The sequence below is a fragment of the Rhipicephalus microplus genome, chromosome 6 (genome assembly GCF_043290135.1).
Source record: "Rhipicephalus microplus isolate Deutch F79 chromosome 6, USDA_Rmic, whole genome shotgun sequence".
Lineage (NCBI taxonomy): Eukaryota > Metazoa > Arthropoda > Arachnida > Ixodida > Ixodidae > Rhipicephalus > Rhipicephalus microplus.
In genome coordinates, this window is record NC_134705.1 from 105,716,194 (window position 1) to 105,741,914 (window position 25,721).

General features: G+C 45.5%; 1 protein-coding gene across 21 annotated transcripts in view; it reads left to right on the forward strand.

Moving 5' to 3' along the window:
- LOC119168047 (uncharacterized) overlaps window positions 1–25,721 on the forward strand; it is a 249,851-nt gene that overhangs the window by 99,830 nt on the left and 124,300 nt on the right. For all 21 annotated transcript variants that reach the window (XM_075866371.1, XM_075866368.1, XM_075866362.1 and 18 more), the window contains 5 exons: window positions 4,608–4,649; window positions 7,598–7,645; window positions 20,948–20,995; window positions 24,105–24,149; window positions 24,676–24,723. In XM_075866371.1, the coding sequence (XP_075722486.1) occupies window positions 4,608–4,649; window positions 7,598–7,645; window positions 20,948–20,995; window positions 24,105–24,149; window positions 24,676–24,723 (231 nt within the window). The remainder of the gene's footprint in view (window positions 1–4,607; window positions 4,650–7,597; window positions 7,646–20,947; window positions 20,996–24,104; window positions 24,150–24,675; window positions 24,724–25,721) is intronic.

A 25,721-nucleotide genomic window follows, 5' to 3' on the forward strand; every position in this document is an offset into this window, starting at 1 on the left:
TCATCAATAGAAAAATAGAAACTATGCTGTTGTTATTGTGCTTGACAAAAACAAAACTGCTTTGTGGATGAAAACATAGCCTGTATTGCTCATGCTGGTTTGTAGTAATGTTTTTTTACAGTTGGCAGACAAGTTCTATTCCTAGTGTTGGCATGTCCTTCCTCCTAATACATTCCCCTGTTATTGCCAGAAACGATTATGAAAACACCAATTAGCTCTGGTTCAATAACAGTCACATTTCTCACTGTAACTAAAATCAAGTGAAAGGACTGACTAAAAATCATCCGACGTTGCATAACTATACGTCGAGGAACTAAATGTCGCCAAATATTTTGCAACATCTCTTCCCATGACTCAAACTCTAGTAACAATCGCAAGCCCAGCTGACTGACTTTCCGGAACATTTGGAAAAACTTCCTCAACATGTCATGCAGAATCTAGTCATTAGGGTCTCCCTGCCAAGACAGACGTAACGTAATGCTAATTGATTAAAATGATGACATAGCGCACCCGGTGGTCACGTTATTTGTCTAGGCCATACTTAGTATTACTGTGGGCCCCTCTTCGTTAACAGTTTATCTTCGTCGGTGTCCTGACTGCGCCAATGCCTTACTTTAGTGACAGGTGTAGCACTGTAAGCTCGTCAACAGCGTCATGTACCGCGTTATTTACCACTCCGACATTAAGCGGTGGGTGCCTGTTGTAGATCGCTTCTTCGCGTTCAGGTCTTTACGGCATATAACGATGGTGTGAGCGTGACCACCTGTGCTTCCATAAAATGTATAATCACACAATATGCCGCTACAATTGGCCGGGCTTGTCCGTTATTGTAGCGACATACGTGGCGACATGCACGATTTATAAGCGCTAAACACTACTGGTAATTGTTCATAGTGAACAACTGCAACCACTCCCGTGTACGATGGAACCGCTCGAACAAGTTGGCGTCAGTCTCTACGAAGACGACGCTATTTGTCATCCTTTACGTTAATCGATGGAGGGTCACAGCCATGAATCATCTGACACACCACGCCATGGCTGATTCCGTAATTTTCTGCCTGAGCTTCTGAAGTCGCATGTGAAGTCACTTCTGAAGTCGCTTGTGGACTCTCTTCTGAAGACATAGATAGTTAGACGTAGTACTTCGTCATGCAAAAAAAAAACATTCCACAATGTGAGACAATAGCACGAATTCACAAAAAAAAGCTGACATGGACAAGCGCTGTTCGTGTCAGCTCCCTTTGCACGAATTCGTTTTTTCCCTGGGCTGGATAAAATTTTTTGAATGATGAACTACCTACTCACGCAAACACCCATTTTAACTGGTTATACCTTCGTCAAAGTGTTCTTTGTGTCACCCTAAAACTGTGGGAATGTGTTTCGGTCACAAGTCGCCCACGTAGTGTTTAAGGCCTTCGCGAACATCCACTATGCAACATCTAGTTAGAATCCTCAGGCGAAAGGGCTAGCTTAGCGCTTTCATTGCATACTGTCAGAAATTTTGGCCGCGTACACATATATGCCGTCCACAAATACTGGGACACACTTCCGCTTTTCATCACTGTTGCTTATAACACCTTTTTATATAACATATCTGGTTATGCACCACAGTATCTCGTTCATGCTGGCTTTCCTGTTCTTTTTTGAGGTATTTTTACGTCTAGTAAACCATATTCATCTTCCACTGAAGAATACGTGTTATATCTGCTTTGTTGTCGCCAGCTCACCTACCTTGACACTGGAGCAAGGTAACAAGATCACAAGCTTGAATAGGACGCATCTCATCACGTCATGTCCTTCAGCCTTGTTGATTAGGTGCTGCTTTGTACCCCTATGCGCATTTCTGGTTTGTGCAGCAAGTTTCAACATTGCTTCATGGGCCCCTCCGCGGTGTTCAAGCAGAGATAACCCACAAAATAATGCTCCCACCTGAACTTTTTCCAATAGACTCCAACAGCCGTGCCTCTGAGACCAAATATCTTGAATGAAGTCTTTTACCAGACCTTCCTCTCGGCTTGAAGCAATGGCCAGGATTACCATTTATGCTTCTGCGAAAATAGTTTGGGCGTTCATCGGACACATCCTTGTTATTCGCGCATGCTCATTATCAAGGGTGTGCTTTCTCATCTTTGGTTGTCACACCTCGACGGAAAAGTGACAATAGCACTTTGGCAAGGGAACTTCGCGTGTTTTTGGGACCTTTTAACGTTGGTTTTAACTGGTGCGTTACATCATTACTAAGTACTTTGTATGTCTGGTAAAAGTTTGGCCTTACTTTCAAACTTATATAGCCATATTGAACAGTGCCTGCGCTGATGGTTCTAGCCTTGGGCTTCTAGAGCAAGCTGCATTCCTTACCCAACAGCCGTATTCTGTCGTCAATGTATCTTGTCGTAGCTTGACATAACACAGGCAAATCCAGATATACTATAGCCATTTGAACGCACACTCCAACCAAGTAAACATCTATTTGTGCTATTATTCGAACGTATATATGATAATAATTCAAGAAAATCCTCGTGTAGCATAGCCATTGGAGTACGCACTTTACTTTCATAAAGACAAGCGTTCTTCTTGATGCATCTTCTTGGAGAACGTTGATTGTAGAAACAAAGGAGGGTAAGAGAAAACACTGATAAATGCAAAGGCAGAAAAATGAAAAAACAGGAGACGAAAAAAAAAACTGATGAGAAACTGCCTTCGGACTAGTGATTATGGGTGCAAGAAACTTTATTTTTGTATATTGAAACCGCCACCATGATGGAGAAGCTTGGCAAAATTCATTCTCCTCTAGGGGGTGCGCGTTTTATCTCTCTATTGCCATCGCTTCAAATTTCTGTAGAGACATGAATCAAGCGCATGTTTGTGTTCATATTATCCTAATGGCCGGCTCTGCTTTGTGGCGCAATGATGTGCGCTGTACTAGTGGCTTGTCCTTGGTGTTCTTTTAATCGTGGAGTATCCTACAAATACTAGAGGGGACTCTTTTGTTGCGATTGTTCCGCGACCTTGAAAATTATGGGTATAGCATGAATTGATCTAGTCTTCGTTCTTGATGGCGGCAAATTGCACTTGTGGTTTTGTTTGTTACAGTGTTTCTGTTTTGTTTTGACGAAAGAATAAACCCTTTTAAATGATGGTGGTCTGATTAGAAATGGTTATTCTAAAAGGCGAAGGATGTCAAGCGTATCTGTGGAACTTTTCCCTATTGTTGTTTTGAGACAAAGCAGCTTCAAGCTACGTGAAGCCAGAAGGAACTTGAAGTACGAAGGCTAACCAAGTTCATATACTACCTATAAATCCCATGCTCCGTGAAGCGTCATGTGTTGAAACTTCCAATGACGCTAGTGCCTTAGTTCTCTCTTGTGTATATTCAGAAAACTTTATGCTTCTAGAAGCTTGCTTGGCAAGCTTCTTATGTTCGCGCTTTGCTAGGTGGCGGCGTGCGCACTTCGGTGAGTTCAAGAATGTTCTCCGCGCACGTGCTGATGCACGTCCCGAGGGAGTTGCACGCCATTCTCTCTCCACGTCCTTTTCATTGCCGAGAGCTCTCGCAGTTGAAAATCTTCGTTAGTGCTCGATCGCATGGGCAACTCAGAAGCCAAGGCAGCAGTGTCGCGGGCTCGCAACGTAGCAGCAACTCAGGCGCGCCGCTTCGACGTTGCAGCGGCAGCCTGGGAGACCGAATCGAAAAGAGGTCGCCGTCAAGTAAGCTTGGAGCTGTGGGCCAGCAAAGCAGAAGCGAAAAGTTCTCGCCGTCAGGCAAAGCCCGGAGCAGCCAAAGCGGAATTGATTAAGGCACGCTTCAATGGGATCTTTTGGCCAGACGTGGTAAAACAGAACCACAAGCAAAAGCGAAATAGAAGAGGTGGCAAGAGAACTCCGAAAACGTGAGTGCGCGGGGTGCCTCAGCGAAGTACCAAAAGCGATCGCTACCGGATGTAGGGCGCTGACGGGCGCTGTGAGCGTGCCTTCCTCTATAACACCTTCGGTGACAGCTGAAAGGTGTGCAACCACTTGTTCTTTGAGAATAACATGGACCGTAATCGCAAGCACCCGCAACGAGGATTCCCACGCTAGCGCCGTCGCAGACCTTCAACGACAAATCCCAGCCACTGCCAGGGCGTCGGCCGTGCCACCAGACTTCAGTGAGAACACTGTTTTCTCCGCGTGTAACGAAGCTGTGGTGTCAGCAAAAGTTACTACAATGGGAGTGAAGCGCTGCTACAGGTGATTCGCTCGTTACACGATCATCTCTGAGCAAGCCCCTCTAACATCAATGACTTTGTGAATATCGTGGTGATTGTTTCACCGTCAATGTTTCGCACTTTCCCAGGAATGAAGTGAGAGTTTGGTGACTACCATATTCGTAATGCTGTATGTACCACAAAGTAAAAGCTTTGGTGAGCCTTGCGCACATGAGGTGCGATAAGCTCAAATTGCTTTTCAGTAATCGGTCAGTTTTCGCGTTCTACATGCCTGCTTTTTATCACCAGGTCCTCGTCATGGTGTATCGATTTTTGTTTGCTTGTCTGAGAGCATGAGCGTTAGCACAGAACATGCACAAGTTCTTATTTGTTCTCATTCTAGCGCTAACTATTTTACAGCCTGGAAGCCCCCTAGGACCCGGAGGATTTAGAGTAGGTCAGGTATGTCATTTATCTTGAGTGTAACTAAGTACGCCTTGGTGTTAAAAGAGCATGATGCATACTGACTACGTAGTATTTGTTGCATACACCTTAAACACTGATGCAAGAACAGAGCTCATTCAGATGTATGAATAAATCTTCATGGTAATTGTAATTAACTTCTTAATACACAAGGACCAAATGGCTGTAAAAAAATATAGCATGAAACACTTTATTTGAAGCCCTCAGGAGCTCTTTATCGCAAATAAACTAGCGAAAAGAGAACAGCAAGCCTAGATGCTAAAAATAAGTCATGTATTTTTTTTAATGCATCGCTCTCATGAGGGGGCTGATATTGTGATGCAGTAAGATGAATATGAAGTGAATAACATGACATTTTACGAAGAAAAAAGTAAATTAGGAGAAAATGAAACAGGCTTATGCTGCAACAGAAAGAAACTTGAAAAGGCCACAACTCTGCAACCACTCTTTATGAAAACTCAGTTGTTGCTCAAATAACGATTGAGCCGAAAAAATGATAATATCCCATGTCTTCACGAAGAGTTTTTCTAACAAGTGAAGCGCACAGAGCACCCACATTTGAACAAAACTTCCTTATTCACCTCTGTTTGACAAGTCTAGAAGTTAGTTCAATCAACATAAAATGAATGGACAAGACGCGTAGGTGGAACCAATGTAGATCTAATGTTCACTGTCAATAAGATTAATTCTCTATCCTGTTAGACTCTTCATGACCAGTTTTATAGTGCAGTAATTTTGAGTGAACAGGAAAGGGTGAAACACGGGGAGAAAATTAAGGTAATGCTTTTACCGGCGAATTTCTTCGAAGCTGCAACGTTTAGAATGGCAGCGTCGAAAAAAAGCAGATTTCTAAAAAATTGGCTCCAGTGGCACTTCATGTTTACAGGATTTGCTGTCTCTTCAAGCTCGATTCTTTCTCTGCACTTCTCTCCTAACTTGTGTACGAGTGGCCCATATGGTACTCTTTAAAATGCTAGAAAATATGTTGAAGGAGCCTCGAATATTAGAAAGCAAGTCTTCAAGCCCTCCATGCAAATAATATTGACAGTATCGTGAAATACATGAAATAAATAGTAACATATAAAAAGATATATTCAATTTCGGGTTTTATGTAAAAAAGTTAGCCAAGCTGTAAAGTGGACAAACGATATTTGTTTGCCATGACAGCACCTTTACTAATCTAAACAATGTTGCGAAAACACCGTATTAGCGCGATAGTGTTAAAAATCTCGTGTCGCAGAATCCCGCCTCCAGCGTCGGCCCCATTGTTTGTGAGAGAATAATTGTCTGTGCCCGTGTGACTAAAAAATCAAGTTACCTAGACAGCCGCGGAGGCCGCTACTTGTCCAAGCACGCACGCGAGATCACACTGAAAAAGCTGCGCATTCAATGGACACGAGGCTCGGTAGTTTCCTTGCCCTGCCACCCCTCCCTGCTTAGCTTCTAGCGCTTTCTTCGCGAAGAGAAAAGAGATGATGCAATTGCAGCCTGCGTCAAACCTTTGTAACTTCACTCACACTGGACAGATTTTTAAAATTTTTTGGCGTTGAATTTGTTAGGCAACAAGGTCTTTTAGAGAATTCATTCTATCGTTACTTGAAAAAGTGTTTCAGGGCCGCTTAAACGGATAATATTGAAAAGGTGTCACGATGAAAATGAGCCCGATTGGCGATAGTAGAGTGCTCTTGTCCAATCTACTCTGTGTGTGTTTGTGGGCGTGCGTCTGTATTGGACAAAATAAATTAATAAGTATGCACTTAGCGGTTGAAGGGTGCACTAGGAGTCGTATTTCGCCATGGCGTTCAGCTGTGAAAGTCGATGCGTAAGAGTCCCCCAGTTTATTAGGACGGAGCTAATAGGCCAGTTCTTATAATGTGCCATTGGGGTAAACTTTTTTATATTTGTAAAATAGCAGATGGATAATTTTCACTGTAGAGTGTTAACCTACATAACCAAAGTGCTGAAAACTTGGAACAGGTTAATGTTGGCATTACGATCAGTTAATAAACACCACATATAGGACTTTAAAACATTCATATTATCACAGCATAAATTATAAGCAAGCACGCTCACGTATTATAAAGAAAGTGAAATTGTGTGAGGTACCCATTCTATACATATAAAAAAGATAGAATGAGGATTTATGCAATTTAGTGCAAGCGAAAAAGAGCGCTTGCTAGTTTCTTTTCTAGATGGCACCTTTATCTATATACCCTATCATCATTCGAGAGCGTGGCCGTGTGGCGTGCGGTTGATTGTATAGGCTTCATTACGATCTGAGTTAGGCGTTAACAGTGCCTCGTCCTCTGTGTGTTTTGTTGACATGAGCGAAATCTCGATTTTGTCTGTCACTCTCTTACTGTGATGCAACAGAGATTGATGAAACAGAAATTGCAGGAGTTATTGAAACATGCAGCGGGGAGTGCAAGTGGACGTCCCCTAAAAACTGAGAATCGTTCCATCATGTTGGCACCCCAGTGGTTGTAGGTTTTAATGTATGTGCACTAAGGGTGGGATTCACCTTTTGCCATTAACATAAAATTCATGGTCACTCACAAAATGGACAAGGAAAGAACCACCACTGGAGATTAGTTAGTAGAAATTCAAGTGCTGGTATCTAGGCTGAAGGTATGATCCCAGCTATTCGCAAGTTGTCACGTCGTTCATTTCACAGTTTTCAAATAAGTTTCACAAGTACTACGAGACACAACACTGCAAATAACATCCCCTCTACGTTCCTTGATCATTATCTGTTGATTTTATTTAGAGTTGCATCATACTTATACACGGTGGCTCTCGAATATAAAGTATTGGCAGTTGCACACATGCTACGGCTTCTTTTTAAGCGCCTGGTTGATTTTAACTGCCAGCTTGAAATTTCACAAGGGCTTAACCGTGTTTTCAATGCTATGCCATACTACTTTCAGCCTTCCAGTCATATACCACTCGACAGTGTCGTCATCGCTCAACCTCCGGCAAGTGTTTTATTCCAATACAAGTCATGTTATCTTTATTGTAAAATGAAACCATTAGATATCTACCTATTATGCATTGAAGGTTGTACACATGACAGTTAAGGTGCACAAGACGAACGCAATAATTGGAGAGAACATAGGGAGGGCAGAATAAATAAAGCTAAAAAAATATTATCTTTCTTGAAGCAGGGCTGAAATTTGTGCAGCCATGGCCCGAAAGTGAGAGTGATAACTGCTCTAGTATTGAGGCGTGATAACGGAACAAGCATTTACGAGAACGATATCTTTCCATGGCACTCATAAGTAAAAAAAACGACTGAGAAAAAGTGAGAGCTAGAATGATGAACATAAAAGGACCGAGAAAAAGAATGGAGATTAAATTGTAATGATTAATATGTAGTGTAACAAGTGGATGACAAAGGGAATGAATGGAGACCAGGAAAGAAATTATTGGGGAGGGTAACGTGATCCAGAGGTATGTAGAGCACAGAGAGAGATGTGAAAAAAGTGTGACCCCTACATTTTCTGTTGAATAGCATTTAATTGAAGTGGTTGTCCACTCATCTGTAATATATTTCAACTCTACCGTAATACAATCAATGGTCGTAATAGAAACATTTTGCTGCTATTAAGTAGAGACTATCATAAAAAAACAGTGCGCCATGCTGTTCTCATTTCTTTACATCCCCCCTCTTTTGTACTACAGCATAGCAAGACCATGGGAAAGGAAAGTTAGGTTGCGGATAATCCTGTTGAGAAACCGAACTGCGCTTTCCCAGTGTAATGCACGGTGACTGCGCTTGTGGAGCGCTGGCTAATAGGAGAACGACTCACTTCAAAACGTTCCCTAAACACTCGTGCGCGTCGCAAGGGGTTTACCGGCTTAATTACCGGCTTAATTCTCGCTTTTAAGTGATACGCGGTTCGCATTTTTTTCGGGTACAGCAAGGGCAACGCGACAACACAAAAAAAAGCTGAGGAAAAATCAATGAATAGCATTCAAACTTATCGCCTTGACGCACCTTGCATTCCCAGTTTGACATGTTACCCCACCAAGAAAACGAAGGCTTTCCTTTCTTCGTATTACAATAAATGAATGAGGACCGTGTTTTTATTTTCACGTTTAGTATTACAAATTTAGGTCTCTGCGTGCTCGCGAAAACTGCACAAACACCGAAACCACGTGGTGTTATAAAGGTCACATTCTTGTAACCCCTTTCAACGACATAAATTAATTAATAACTCACATTCAGTATGCCGACGAGAAATGCGTGGCAGCAGTGTGGATTCGGTCACACCTATCGTCTAAGTAAGAGTGGGAGAGAGAAGAGACGACGCTACACAGTGCCTTAAGAAATTTATTGAAATCAACGATGCCCGACCATAACCGCCGGGATCCCCTTTTTTGTAGCTGTTATTAGGAGTAACTTCAGGAGCTCAGGGTTGCCTGGGTTATTGTACTGCAGAGATGCACATGGACTTGCTTGATGCCGTATCTCTTAGGTGGAGACACTGCCTATGGTTTGCGATGATGTAGGCGTGCATTCTCTACAAAAATAATCAAGTGCTCATCAATAGATTTGACAAATTTGCGATTGCAGGTATAAGTGGTCCTTTTATTACCGGAATGGTGACTAATAAGTGCTCCATTAGGTGTGGCCTTCACATAAAAGAGCATACTGATCGACTCTAACTCTTTACTTCAAAGGCTATTGCTTGATTCTAGAATTTTATTATTGCTGTGTTGACATTGTTCTTAGGTTAACTTGCGGCAATGAGTTGATATGCGCCCTTAATCAAAATTGTGCTTTCTTAGACTTTCACAAAAATATTTACGCAACGAATGTCTGGTGTAACGCAAACGTTTATGCACACCTGTTGCAGGAAAACTTCCATACAAGCAGATGTTGCGTAAAAATGAGAGTTCTGTTTCATTGAAGAGATGACAAAGAGCTTATGACCATACCTTATGTTGCAGTTGCATTATATACTTTCTTCCTGGTGGTTCCAAATTAAATTATCACTTAATCGAAGTACATGCCAAAGTACGTTTTTTTTCTCCAAAATATTCTTCGAGGAAGGTGTCTGGCAGAAAAAATGTCACTTATGCCCACATCTGAGAAAGAGAAAGGATGCTATGCGAAAAAAGGGACGTCACAAGAGCGTGTGAGCCAAGACAAGAGCGTAGAAACATGGCAAAAAACTTCGCTTACTGCTTAAGCTAGTTATGAAGGCATTCTAATGAAAGAAAAAAGCACAAAGAGAGCATGAAAATCTTACTCGATGTCCCCGAGAGGTAGCCTTCGTAGTGCGGGGGTCAAGGGGCCGTGGGTGAATTCTTTTAAGTGTGAATACATTTTATAAGTGACCCCAAACCATCCACCGCCGTCGGCGGCGTCCGCAGTCTTTTCTCTATCTTTAAAAGAAAGAGGACTTGGCGGGCCGCAGTGCGACGCTCTACCGAATAAGCCATGGGCGCGACGCTGATATCGGTGTCAGTAACGCGCCTTATACCCCCTCCCTCTTTGCTCGCTCCTCCGCTCTCCTCGCTCGCTGCAGCTGCGCGCGCACCCCTTTCTCTCGCGCGCCCGCCTTCTCTCTCAGTCTCCCGTCGAGAGCGGGTCGTGCGGGGGAGTAAAGTTAAAATCCGTTGGCATTCGCCAGTGAGTTAACGTAAACTCCCCCGTGTGATCAAATTGCGATTCCCACGAACCATTACACCATAAAGGCACCATAGTGTGATTATTAAATATAATAGTGCGAATTAATAAATACCCCTCATAGCATCACCCCATGTAATCGCACTTAACCATGTTCACCCTCGGGGAAATTCTTGGGATTTTTTAGTCCTAATAAGGGAAGGGAAAGAATCATAGCGAGGAATAACGGAACTTGGGCAACGTGCGTGCGTGTGTTGTTGATTACAGCTTCTCCTTGGGGTCACCAGAGTGCCTTCAAACATATTGTAACGCGTACTGAAAGAGCAAGGAAGAAGAAGAGATCGGACGCTCTCGAGCAATGGTGATTCGGCAGTGATGGTAGAGCGCTGACATTTTTTCAGTGTAAAAAAACCCATCACATCCGTAACAGCTTTGGTGGAGGTGCTGGGTAACTTGCCATCCTAGACGCCGCAGCACAAGTTCTTCGAAAAAGCAGACACTTAGCTGGCCTATCCCCGGACAACATCAGCATGAACGACGACACAGCAATCCCATAGACGCACTACGCTGCTGCATCCATCAGTGCCACCAACACGGCACAAGGTGGCCGTCGACCTCGACAACCAGACTACTGGGCACCCGAGTCACTAATTTTCTCAGGTAAAACTGACGAAGACGTGGACATTTGGCTAAAACACTTCGACAGGGTGAGCCGCTACTACGAATGGGGCGCACCGCACCGGCGAAGCTCGTGAACGTAGTATTCTTCCTTGCCGGGACAGCCTTGCTTTGGTTTGAGAACCATGAACATGTCCTCCCCACTTGGGATATATTTGTTAAGGAACTGCAGGCCTGCTTTGGGGACACGATTTCCATGAAAAATAAAGCTGAGCAAACGCTGTCACGCAGGGCTCAGTTGCCCGGCGAGACGTGCACAACCTACACTGAAGAAGTATTGAAGCTTTGCGGGATTGTCAACGCAAATATGTCTGAAGAAGACAATGTCGGTCATTTGTTAAAAGGCATCGCCGAGGACGTGTACAATTTTTCGATAGCAAAAGAAAACTTGAAAACTCCTTCGATTTTCAGGCAGCAGTGTCGCGCAATGGAGGCGTTGAAGACCCGCACAATTCCACACAAGTTCAGGCGCTTGGACAATGTTCCCACTGTCGCAAGTATGGACGTCGCCACCTGCGAAGACATTCCCTTTCTCGTGCGTCGGGTAGTTTGAGAAGAGCTCGTACGACTTCAAGCAGGCGTCGTTCACCACCAATGCTCGTTCGCCACAATCCCCGAACCACTTCCCTACTAGATGTGAGAGCGCCACGTCAAAAACCGACCACGCACAGAAACTGCAGATTTTACCCCGCGGCTTCCGTTTTCCCCGATGGGTCGTGGCCACCACCGGATGTCATCATCTCGCCGTGCCGCTGCGGGCCTCCGACCGTCGTCAACCAGGCCTCTACCAGAAGATTACTATGCATCATCACAAAATGTTCCTGCGGAGCACGACCCGTCTCCGCGTACTTCTGCCGCCTCTGCTCCTGCTAATGTAAGCTGACAAGTCCCCGTTTGCTACACATGTGGTCTCCCAGGGCATATTTCGCGCTTCTGTCCCAGACGGCTGCCTGCACCGACACGTTTTTCGACGTATCCAGCTGGTATGTACGAAACGCCTGTGTCAACACGTTGTTCGACGCACCCGCCTCGTATGCACGAAACCTGGACCTCTCACCCGGCCGATCACCGTCCCCGACAGCAATGGCCTAACGAATTTCGCAGCGAGTACCCCGCCTCCGAGCGAAGCCTGACACCGCCTCGGACACGGTCCCGTCGGTCGCCGTCTCCGCGTCGTCGGTCAGCTTCCCCGCATGAGCTGGGAAACTAACTGGTGCGACCGATTGAGGTGCGGTCGCGGAATGGTCAGTTGCGCCAATTCCTCCTTCAGCTGTGATGTTGATGAACAAAGTGCGTGTGTCAATAGACGGTGTAGATACTCTTGCTCTTGTAGACACTGGTGCTGCTGTTTCGGTTATGAGCCTTCGTTTCAAACTTCATTTCTTGAATCACAAAGTTATGTTCGCGTGGAATCGTAAAGAAACTTTTCGTGGAGTTGGAGGCGAAGCGTTATGCCCTGTTGATATTTGTTCAGTTGAACTCACGATTGGTGGACAAAACTTCCCAGTTAAATTCACTGTACTGGCTCACGCAACTCATGACGTCATTTTAGGGATAGACCTCCTTCTTGAATGCGGCGCTACGCTTGACTGTGGAACTGGAGAGATTCTTCTACAAAGTACGTTGCCCGCTGCAATAGTTGACAATTTTCCCACTCTGCCCATCGATGCTCTTTCGTTGTCTGAAGATGTGACAATCCCCGGTCGAACAGCAGTGTTTGTGCCCGTATGCTCTTCTCATGTCCGCTCAGGACCCTGCACTGGACTTGTGGAGCCTGCTCATGCAAACGCCATCAAGAAGAATGTGCTGGTCCCACGGTCTGTCCTTAGAGCCATCAAGGGACATGCTTGCTTGTGGGCGCTCAACGCAGCCTCAGAGCCTGTTGTTCTACCAACCGGATTCAAACTGGGAACGTTCGAGGAGCAGGCCACAATTGACGTCAGAATGGTCTCAGAGTCTCCAGCCATCAGTAAGACTGCGCCCAACTACTCAGCCGAGATTAAACGTATGATTAATAAGTCGTTGCCTTCTTCCGAGCAGAATGTCCTTGAGGAGGTACTTACACGCTACGCGGGAGTCTTCGATTCCGCTCAAAACAAGCGTTGTTCCATGTTGCCTGAATCCGTATGTACCACCGCATCAACACGGGAGATGCCACACCAATACGCCAGAAACCCTATTGCATATCCCCATCAGAGAGGCAAGTGATGGCCGATCAGGTCAACGACATGCTGCAGAAAGGCGTTATTCAAGAGTCAAGGAGTCCCTGGGCAGCTCCTGTTATATTGGTAAAAAATAAAGACAACTCTTGTCGATTTTGTGTAGACTACCGCCGTCTCAACGCCGTCACAAAGAAAGACGTCTATCCGCTACCGCGCATCGACTATGCTGTTGATTGTCTGCACTCGGCCGCATACTTTTCGTCCGTCGACCTAAGGTCTGGATACTGGCAAATACCAATGCATCCTTCTGACAAAAATAAAACTATTTTTGTCACGCCTGGTGGGTTATTTGAATTCAATGTTATGCCATTTGGCCTATGCAATGCCCCAGCTACCTTCGAGCGATTCATGGACTCCATCCTTTGTGGCCTCAAATGGGAGATATGTATGTGTTATCTCGATGATGTAATATTTTTTGGCAAGACATTACACGAGCACAACCATCGGCTTAGCGTTGTTCTAGATTGCGTCAAACAAGCTGTCTCGTTTTAAACGCAAAGAAGTGTCATTTTGGTGAGCGTCAAGCCCTTTGTCATGGTTAGGTTCGTCACGTAGCAAGGCGTGTGACGCGAGGAAGATGGAGACAGTGAGAAAACAAAAGGGAGTTATATTGGACGAACAAAAAAGCTATTGCACATACAGTCCTTAAGGTCGTGCACGCACGCAGTTCACACACAAAAGAAAAGAGTAAACAGTCTCACAGTCTGTGCGGTAGCCCGGTGCCTTGAAGTGGGACCCGTTGCGTCTTCGGATGCTGTCGTCGCTTGGGTGCCAGGTCAGCATACCACTGTAGAGGGCATCACCAGGTCTAGGCGTAGCCGCACACTGTCAGCGACGTCGGCTCGGTGGACGTGGTCAGCAGCTCCGGTCTTTCGAGGGCGCTCGCCGTACCGAAGATGTCCACAGGACCACTCACCCAGAACTCGTGCCTGGCCACGCCGACACGCCGTGCCCCGAGGACGTCAATGGCTTGAGAACAGGAACCCGGCCTTTCGAACCTCGCGCGTAGTTGCGGGTTTGCCCTAGGCTCCCTTGCGTCGTCTTGCCGGCGTCTGAACAGCTTCGTTCTCCGCGAGCGTCTCTTCTTCTTCTTTCAATGGGCACGCTGCAATCCCCTTCATTCTTCTCATCTTCCAGGTGATGTGGCGCTGTCGTCTGCTTTGCTCGCATTTTTTTAAGCTACTACATCACATCACCCCCCCCCCACTTAAGAAAGTTCTTCCGGTAGAAGAACTTTAGGGCACTGGGGACACGTTGGTTTGCAGTCGGAAACACACACGTAAGCACCACTGCACACTATAGCAGTTCCGAGCCCCGCACACTTGGCACATTCTGTCACAAAAGTACACACCAGAAAAAATAGAAACAAATCACAGAACTAAAACGTCATGACACTTGTGTCGCACTGTAAGGTTCACATCATAAGCTATTAATACCACTGAGCATCGATTCTTCATACCGACGTTGCTGACAGATTGGCAAACGGCCAATGTTATCTGCGCCTACATTGTCACTGCATTATATATACTCGACCGAAAAGTCGTACTCCATAAGAAGGAGGCTCCACCGTAACACGTGGCTGTTCACATTCTTGGCCGACGTGATGTACACAAGCGGTTCTTTGTCACTCTGTAGAATGAATGTGCGTCCGAATGAGAAGATATGAAGTTTCCGGACCACCCACATAAGAGCCAGGGCCGCTCACTCCACTGTAGAGTAAGCAGCCTCGCGTGGTTGCAGTATACGGCTTGCGTATGACACTGGGTGCAGTATTCCTTGCGTTGGAATGGAACGCTAGGTAGCTTGGCGCTTTCGGTGTCATGCGCCTGGCAAACAGCTGATGCTTCACGTGGTGGTGCAGGCTGCCATTCCTCATATTTTTTCAGTAGGTTTATATAGAATAGCGTGCTTCTGGTACCTAGGTCTATTAAATAGTCAACATCATTTTCCTTCTCAAGGACATTAAAGGGTCCCTTCAATGTCAGAACCATTTTGTTGGTATCCGATGGAAGCAGAAGTAGAACCTTGTCTCTAGGGGATAATTGACGCGGTCTGGCCTTTTGGTCATAATGCTTCCTTTGTATCTTCTTCGCTTTCTGAAGCTCCTCCTTGGCTAATCGGCAGGTATCTTCAAGACGATTCCGCAGTTCGCCTACGTAGCCGTATGATGTTTTTACATTATCATCAAGATGATCAGCGGCCCACAATTTTTTCAATATCGGCAGGGGACCTCTGACGTAACGGCCGTAGAGAAAGTCGAACGGAGAGAAGCCTAAGCTCGACTGGGGAACTTCGCGATAAGCGAAGAGTAAGGGCGCCAGGTACCGGTCCCATTTCTTTGCACACTCCTGACACATCCTTCTTATCATTTGTTTCAGGGTGCCGTTGAACCTCTCTACAAGGCCATTAGCCATGAGATGATATGGGGTGGTTGGCAATCATTGAAGGAGAGAAATCGGCTTAGCTCTTTCATTAGGCGTGACGAGAATGACGTGCCTCTGTCACTGATTATCTCCCGTGGGACACCTACACGAGAAAACATCTCCAGAAGTGCCTCAGCGACTTTCTCCGTCTCGATGCTCGGCAGAGCTACAGCATCGGGATAACGCGTTGCCATGTCCACCATTATCAGTACGTACTTGTTTCCGCCCTCTGACATCGGTGATAATGGGCCCGAAATATCAATGGCTACTTTCTTGAAAAGGGTGTCAATTATAGGAGTGTTGCCAAGAGGTACATGACCCACCAAGTGCTTTATAAAAGTTATTTGACATATATCACACGATTTCACAAATCGTGTGATGTCTGACTGAACCCCTGGCAAGTAGAACTCTTCGAGTACCTGGTCTGTAGTTCGTTTATTTCCCTGATGGCCCGAAAGAATGCCTTCGTGGGCCATTTTCATAACAAATTGTCGGAGGCACCTTGGTACCACAAGCAGATTCACCTGCCTCTTAGAGTGAAGGGTGTACTTGCGATAGAGGATTCCGTCCTTCGTGAAGAACAATATTTCAGCAAACCTTGTCTTGACCTCTTTGTTAACGGCTACGAAGCATTTCCGCAGGCTGCTGTCTTGCTCCTGTTTGGTTTTAAAGTCCTGTGGGCTGATGTCTAAGGGGTTAATAACTGGAGCCGGAAGTAGATGTGGATTTCCTGCCTGTCGGTTTACTGCAGCAACCTTTGTCTTGAAACGTGTTTTCCTTGCAGCCGACATCGAAGTCTTTGCATACAAGGGTCTGTGTGCAGAACCGGATTTTTCTGTGCCAGAATACTCTTCTGCAGTGTTCTGGGTGTAAAGACGGCTCTTCCAATCGTTATCAGGATTGTGAGCATCTCGAATGCCTTCCACATTTCCCAAGACAACATCATATAAAAGAGTATCCATGCAAAGGGCTCGAGTTTTGCCAGTGAAGAAAGGTGAAAAAATTTCCAAGTGTGCTTCAGGCAGCTTCATCAACCGTCCGTGCAGGAGGTAAATCGAGGAAAGCTTTCCAGTCAGCTTGCTATCCGCCACAAGAGACCTTTTGACAATGATTGAATCGCATCCTGTATCTCGCAGTACTGTTGCGGGATATCCTTCGATTACACCTTCGCCCGTGGGCATCAATTTTTTCTTCAGCTTGGCTAGGTGCGTTTCTGCGCACTCCGGACTATCTGGAACACAAAGCGAAGCCTGCGACTCTGAAGTAATTATCTTGGCTCCATCTCTTTGTTGAAAAGAGCATAAGACCTTCTCAACGCTGTTGGCCTTTTGGAGCAGTCACCTCTTTTATGCCCAGTGCGGAGGCATTTTCCACAAAAGGGTAGCTTTGTACCTGGACCCTTTGTGTTGGTCCAGCAATCAGCAGCTCTGTGACCCTTTTTGTTTCAAAGGAAACACTGCGGTCTCTCTTTGTGATCTTGCTGCTCAGACGTTCGAGTTTGACCTGGAGGCTTGCTTAGGATATCACCTTTACATTTGCCAAGGTCTATCAACCCCTCGGCTTCCAAGTGTTGGTCTGTAGCCTCCGCAAGTTTTTCAAGGCTTTCACAGTTTTTTTCTTTAAGAAACACAGCGAGTTTCTCATGGCATTGTGCGAGAAACTGCTCCGAGACAATTTTGTCTCGCAGAGCATCGTAGGTCCGGTCTGTCTTGGCCATTTCTTGCCAATGGTCAGAATATCTTAATAGACGCCCGGCCAACTGCGTGCCCGTTTCAGAATAATCTGACTTGGCTGATCGAAATTTTGTCCGTTAGCCTTCTTCTGTTAACCTAAAGCGTTGTAGTAGCGTTTTCTTCAACTTTACGTAGTCCGTGGCATGTTCTGGTGTCATCCTACTAACTACATACACTCAAGGCCTCTCCGGTCAAACAAAGGCTTAGTGATAGGGCCCACTTGTCTTGCGGCCAGTCTTGACTAGTAGCGACGCGCTCAAATCGCTGTGTATAACGTCCAGCTCATCGCGTTCCTCGTTAAAGGCTGGGATGAGTTTATGTGGACTTCGGTAGCTCTGCGTGGTGCCTATGGGCACACCCTCGGTAAGCTGCCCAGTAGTTGTGCTACTTGCTGTCGCACCTAACTGATGCAACCTTAACTTGAGCTCAAGAACTTCCTTCTCTGCTTGTAATCTAGCGACTGCCTCTGCCTCGGCTTCTTTCGCGGCATTTCGTTCACCCAGACGAGCGTCACGTGCCTCTTTTTCTCGTGCGCGTTCTTGGTCCATCCATTTTTTTAGTGCTGACCCACTTAACCCCAATTCCTTTCTGATCACCGTCAGCTTATCTGCCTCCATCATCAACCGTCACACACATATATGCGATGTGATACTCTCCTTAGATGTAACAAGAGTAGTCCTGTTTTGGGGACACCAGATATGTCGTGGTTAGGTTCGTCACGTAGCAAGGCGCGTGACGCAAGGAAGATGGAGACAGTGAGAAAAAAAAGGGAGTTATATTGGACGAACAAAAAACAATTGCACATACAGTACTATAAGTCGTACACGCACGCAGTTCACCCACAAAAGAAAAGAGTAAACAGTCTCACAGTCTGGGCCATAGCCCAGTGCCTTCAAGTGGGACCCGTTGCGTGTTCGGATGCTGTCATCGCTTGGGCGCCAGGTCAGCATACCACTGTAGAGGGCATCACCAGGTCTAGGCGTAGCCGCACGCGGTCAGCGACGTCGGCTCGGTGGACGTGGTCAGCAGCTCCGGTCTTTCGAGGGCGCTCGCCGTACCGAAGATGTCCACAGGACCACTCACTCAGAACTCGTGCCTGGCCACGCCGACACGCCGTGCCCCAAGGACGTCAATGGCTCGAGGACAGGAACCCGGCCTTTCGAACCTCGCGCGTAGTGGCGGGTTCGCCCTAGGCTCCCTTGCGTCGTATTGCCAGCGTCTGAACAGCTTCGTTCTCCGCGAGCGTCTCTTCTTCTTCTTTTAATGGGCGCGCTGCAATCCCCTTCATTCTTCTCATCTTCCAGGTGATGTGGCGCTGTCGTCTGCTATGCTCGCATTTTTAAGCTACTACATCACACCCTTGTGCTTGGATATCTAGTCGACAGGGACGGTATACGACCAGAACCGCACAAAATCAGTGCTGTCCGAGACTTCAAGCAACCGACGTCTGTGAAGGATCTCCGTAGCTTCGTGGGCCTGTGTTCTTATTTTTGTCGGTTTATCAAAGACTTCGCCCAGCTGGCTCATCCCCTGACAGAGTTGCTCCGCAAAAACGCCCCATTCTGATGGACCGTTGAGTGTGATGCTGCTTTCGAGCAGCTGAAGTATTTGCAAACTTCCGGGCCCCTCTTGCGCCATTTCGACCCCGAGGCACTGACAGAACTGCATACAGATGCTAGTGGTAAGGTGTTGGTGCCATGCTAGTTCAATATCACGACAGCCGCCAGCACATCGTGGCGTATGCAAGTCGTACTTTGACTAAGGCGGAGAGGAATTATACGGTCAACGAACTGGAATGTCTTGCAGTTGTTTTCGCCGTCCAAAAGTTCAGACCCTATTTGTACGGCCGGCAGTTCAAGATCGTCACAGATCATCATTTGCTTTGTTGGCTTGTCGGACTACTTTACCCAGCTGGTCGGTTGGCTCGCTGGGCCTTACGGCTTCAAGAATATAATTATTCTGTGACCTACAAGAGCGGTCGATGTCACGCAGATGCCGACTGCTTATCTCGTCTTCCATCTCCAACTGTGGATGCTGATGATGATAATTTCGACAACAACCTGGCCGCAATCTCATTCAACTTCCCAAATTTGGACGTCTTCCGTCACGAGCAACAGCGTGACCCTTCGCTGAAACCAATGATTGATGTGGCACGTTCCTCTAAACGCACCACACCATTCGTGATTCATGACGCCATACTATATCGCAAGAATTACTCCAGCCATGGCTCCACACTACTCCTCGTCGTGCCAGAATGCCTGCGTCTTGCGGTATTCCAAGCCATGCACGCTGACATCACGTGTGGGCACCTTAGATTTGCTCGAACGCTTCACCGTATCCGACAATGTTTTTACTGGCCTCGACTCTGGAAGACCACCAAGCACTACGTCGCAAGTTTTGATGTCTGCCAACGCCCCAAAAAGCCTACCACACCATTGGCCGGCCCACTGCAGACTGTTAAGCCACCGACATTACCATTCGAAAAAGTCGGCATAGATTTACTGGGCCCTTTCCCCAAGTCTACCACCGGCTGCCGCTGGATTATTGTGTGCGTAGATTACCTGACGCGGTATACTGAAACGATGGTGGTAGCTTCAGCCACAGCATCTGATGTGTCATGGTTTCTTCTACACTCGATCATACTTCGTCACGGGGCCCCTCGTGTAGTGATAAGTGATCGCGGCCAACAGTTTACCGCTGACGTTGTCGAAGAGCTGCTACGGTTTTGTGGGTGTCAGTATCGCCATTCCACGCAATACCACCGTCAGACCAAGAGCCTTACTGAGCTCACCAATCGTACCATCATCAACATGCTTTCAATGTACGTCGAAGCGGATCGCAAGAACTGGGATGTCTTTTGTTACATACGCCTTTAATAGCGCGAAACACGAAGTCACGGGTTATACGCCTTTTTTTCTTCTCTATGCTCGTCATACCGAAAGTTTCCTTGATACCGTACTTCCTTTTTCGACGAAGGAAAACGCCAGTGTCGCGCAGACTTTGTGTCGCGTCGAAGAAGCTCGCCGACTTGCTCGGCTCCGAACCCTTTCCGTCCACGCTCGCGCGAAAGACCGTTACGACGACAAACACCCGCCCGTGACTTTCGCTACAGGTGATTTGGTCTGGCTGTGGACGCCCGTTCGAAAGAAGGGACTTTGCCAGAAGTTTATTTCTAAGTACTCAGGACAATTCGTCATTACTCAGTGCCTAAGTGACATCACTTACGCTGTTGCGAAAGTGACAGCTCAGAACCGGCGTTCGCGCAAGACGCAAATTGTGCACATTGCCCGATTGAAGTCCTAAAACAACCGATCACTTCTACTCGCTTGGTGAGCTTCGTCTGGCCCGGAGGGAAGTGTAACGCGTACTGAAAGAGCGAGGAAGAAGAAGAGATCGGACGCTCTCGAGCAATGGTGATTCGGCAGTGACGGTAGAGCGCTGACATTTTTTCAGTGTAAATAAACCCATCACATCCGTAACAATATTCACACATGTGATCATTTCCTCAATATATGAAAGTCAATATAAAGTACAGAATATATGCTCGACTGTGTTTTTTATCTACTATCCCCTTTACTTTTTACAGGGTTCACCAACCTCATCACCTGAAGGAGCCCTTCCTCCTCTGAGTTCGGCAAGTGTTCTTCTCTTGTAATGCGGGAAATATTACTATTTTACTTCGAAGGCGTAGATAATGTTACAACAAAGGTCACGTGCGGTTCTGTAGTTGTTAGCTGCTACCACCGGTATCTGACCATTACCGAACGAAGTGACAATGAAAGCTTGGTAAATAAAAACACGAAAGACACAGCGGGATACGAACCCGGGTCCCCTGCATGCTAGACCAGTAGAGTACCGCAGAACCACGCCGGTGCTTCAAACTTCATTGCCAACTTGCCTTAGGCAAGCTTGATGTCGGGAAAAGTATCGTGCTAGTATGAGTAATAAAGCGCTTTATAACAGCAAAGGCACAACAGGCGTCACATAATGTAAGCCGCGCAACGAGTGGGTCGTCCAATTCTGCAACAAAATTCGAAAGCGTGTTCTCGATAACCTATCAACTATGGTGCACACCCACTTCAGGCATAATTGTACATTCTCGTCAGCCACTGCAAAAAATAGTGTGGAACAAAATTTCTTGGAAGTTCGTCGCGGACGCCACACCTATTCAAAGAATTACTGCAGATAGCACAGTTGAATGCCGACCTACTACACAAAAATTATGATTATTTATGGCCTAAACTAATCTCCAGCTAAATTGTTGTAACAGTTACTTCAAGAATGTTTAGAAAAGGCGCTGAAATGGTGCTTTTCCAGCTATCGCTAGGACTGTGCCAAGCATTCCGCGCAGGTGGGGCGTTATTTTTTACGTATGATTAAGTAGTGGCTGTCCGCCAAAATTACAGTTTGTATGATATTCTCAGTGAATACATTTTTTTATGCGCAGAAACATTTGTTGACTTGTTGAGGTGCATGTTTACAAAATCAAAGCTAGCAACAACGTTTGTGGAGGCAACACCAGCACAAAGTGCTTTTCATAAAGAGCAAAAGGCTGCGAAGCCGTACGCTTGCAGTGTGCGCTTGAGGAGTGGGCCAAGTAAAGGCGACTGTCGTAGCATGCGACGCACTTGTCTTCCCTTTGAACGGAGCGGAAGTAAACGTACGCAATGAGGCACTCTAATCCGTCCTATAGTAACTGTATATGGCCCCCACATACAGTTACTCTAAGCCGCGTGAGATATGAACGTCATCTGGAAGTAATGCTGCGAAACGGGCGCTTTTGTCCCTGGCCTCCAAGATAGGAGAGCACCGGCAGGTTTATCTTCAGCAATTATAATCGTCATGAAGGTCAGAAAAATAAGCACGGCATCCCCGAAATCCCAGTGTTTCCATGCGTATTCACACATTTTTTCAATAGATCAGCACACTGCGTAATACTTAGATATTGAATTTGTGCCTCAAGGAAGCATAATACGCTGTTTTGATTGGCAATTTTTACAAGTATGAACGCAGTGACTTGAGACAAATGGCCGGGCGTTGAGCATATCTTTGGGGGCAAAGTGATGCCACACAGGTCATCAGAAAGGCAGATCGAAGTCTCTGCGTTTCTAGAATAAAACAAGGCTCCAGAAACTCATCACTAGTTTCAATTTCAAGGAACATGCACGCTCGTAGCGGTAGCCGGGCACCCTATGATTCCAATGAACAGAGTGGGGCTTATGTGAATGTTCGCATTTATTGTTTTTCACAAGTTTCTACAATCGAAAAAAATTGATACCTCGGTAAAAACTTCTCTTTTGTTTATATGTCTTTCCTTATTTCCTATTTTGTGAGTTTAAAAATGGGCGAAGCACGGAAATTGATGGGCTTGCTTTCGTAGCGCTTGCCTTTATTTGCTCTCGACCCTCGCTCAGAGATATTAGAAGCTCGATCGCGCTCAGTTATCTCGTTCAGTTGGCGTGTCGACTACGGGAAAGGTAAAGCCCACAAGTTGAAACGGGCAGAGAACGGAATCCGCAATGAGCTGCACTGAACCATGCATTCCTCGAAGATGGCTTAATCAGGCGAGACGTTTTACGCGGCTCTGTGCTGTAGTAACTCGCGGATTTCCAGTCTCGTGAAGGTTTTTCAGCATTTCCTATAAGACAACAGGTGAGCACAAGAATTTCCACCCATTATTTTAGCAGCAATTGATTTTGCATGAGTAAATATGAGTAAACCCAGTTCTCTGCAAGCCTGACTTGGCGGACAGAAGATCAGTGTCGCTTGACTAATTGGTGAAGACAGCAGCCAAGCTCCTGTCTCGAAAGTGCGTTCAACAAAAGACAAAATTGAGTTGGCTTGGCTACAAACGTTTACACTTTTTTTCACTTTTGTTGTGTAGTTCAAATGACGTCAAGTAATCATGGGCGGCTTCGTGCTTATGAAGTTTTTGTAAGCGCGGTTTTAAAATTTGTGACTTTAATTGTATTAGTGTCACTAAAATGTACGTGATGGAATAAATCCTTTAAAAATTTTACAAATATTATCAATATAGCCAACGTGTGCACAAATGAACTTTTATATGTCGCTGCGACGTGGTTGCCTTGAAGAATAAAGCTGCGCACACCCACAGAGACAACATGCGCACCACGTGAGACGAATACACATCTAGAAATGCTTGTGATGCTGCCATAGGGATGCCTCAGCCAGATTGGCGCTGTAGTTCTAACGCGAATGTGCATTTTCAAGCTTTGTGCATGGTATGTGACAAGATGTGGTTCTACTATAAGGCGTATACTCCGAAAGAACAACTAGAATAAGCCGAGTATGTCTGTTAACCCTGTTGGATAAACCCGCTTTGCTGTATTTTAATCTTTACACAAGTAGTTTTCTGAGCAGAAAGCAAAAACTGGCATGAAGAAAAAAGAAATTGACATCAAAGCGTTGAAAATTTATCTAAATAAATAAAAAGTAAGAAGACTAGGTGGTATCAATTTTTACGGCCTGTACAGAATTTTAATTAACGCCACAATTCCTACATAACAGCTAAAAACAGCAGTTCGTAGCCTCTACTGATTTACGGCCTAAGTGGCGGTGGAATTCAAACAATTCTACCAATACAAAGTGTTTTTTGTATAATTAGCCTAATGTAGAGTTACTACTTTTTGAAAAATAAATCTCTATTAGCAGAAATTTTGTTGAAACCCTTTTATAGTGTAAGTTCTTCAATCCTGATCGTCATGCTGTGATTTTCGCACCAGTGGGTCCATCCAGTACTGCTGGCGTTGAGGCCTCGTCCAGGTGAGGTAAGTGCACTATTGAATGCAATGTTTGCTATATTTGATGTTGAAGAATAAGTTTTATTCCAAGCCTTGCTGGTGTATTTTAGCAAGAGAGGTAGAACAGGGGACTCAAATACATGACTGCATATGACCCGTGAAATTCTACCTTGCGGCCCATGACCCGAACGTGCTCCTTTTTTGTTTGTTTTTTATTTTCTTGAGAAGTGTGTTCGTGGGTACACAGGCATGAGAGGTCTAAGGCAATATTTTCGTGAGCTCATTCTGCGTCTTTTAAAGAATGAAATCTTCAAAAGGTATGAAGCACTGAACAATCATAAAAGTAAATAATCTAAATATGCTAGCTAAATCAGTGGCAACTTAAATTCGAGCAACCCATGCCATGATCCACAGTGTTGATCCACAGTGTTTCAACACTGTGGATCATAAAATTACGGATGGTTCGATATACATGGGAGTCTTAGGATGAACCTGTTGTTGTATGTGCTCACGTCCAGTGTCCATTCTTGATGTTACATGCTCCACTTTTCAGCCTGGTTCATCTCAGAATCCCGGAACCATCCAGCCTGGTCCATCTCAGGCAAGTGTTTGATCCTGATGAACATGAGTAATTATTAAGGTTATTGTCATTTATACTTATATGTCATCTACACCTATTGTAAATATATATATATATATATATAAATATATATATATATATATATATATATATATATATATATATATATATATATATATATATTCTGGGAGTACTAATTCAATGGGCCAGTTCAACTTCGTGAAGGTGTGGGATATGGCACAACGGTAGCGTTGTCAACAAGGATAAATATATTTCTTTCCGAACAGTTTCGGGAGGGGTCCTCCCTTCATCAGGGGATGAGTTATACTGCTGGGAAATAAATATATATATCCTTGGTGACTACGCTCCCGTTGTGCCATATCCCACATATATATAGTGGTCATATAGTGTACCCCTTCTCCGCAAATTACGTTATCATCATAATCATCAGGTGTTGGTCCAACATTCTGATCGTTGTCGCATATGAGCGTCATCATTCTAGGTTCATCCTAGCTGTCAGTTGCCGTATTCTCAGGCCTCATAAAGATCACCGAAACTAAGACGTCATACGTGGTTCTTATTTTATTTATATGGTTTATATACCTAGCGTCTCAGGTAGTCATGGCTACGGGTGGCGCTGACAGACAGTCCCACGTATAAATTTACATATGAACCCAATAAATTGGCTGGGGGGGATTGCCGCCTTGATAGCTAAGTGGTAGAGCATCGGACACGTTATTCGAAGGTCGTGGGTTTGATTCCTGCTCATGGCAAGTTGTTTTTTCACCCACTTTTCTTCTTTCTTATTTACATTACAATATTTCTCATGGCTTCTCCTATATATTCTTTGGAATAATTGTCGGTTAGATCTCATTAACTTTGTTCAAATCCCGGAAAAACGAGCATTTGTGTATACACTTCTTTCCCTTATTCATTAACGAGGGTCTCGTACTGGAAGACTTGGTGCCATTAGGTTGTATACGATGGGCCATTGGTGAGCTGGCAGCTCGTATTAAGTT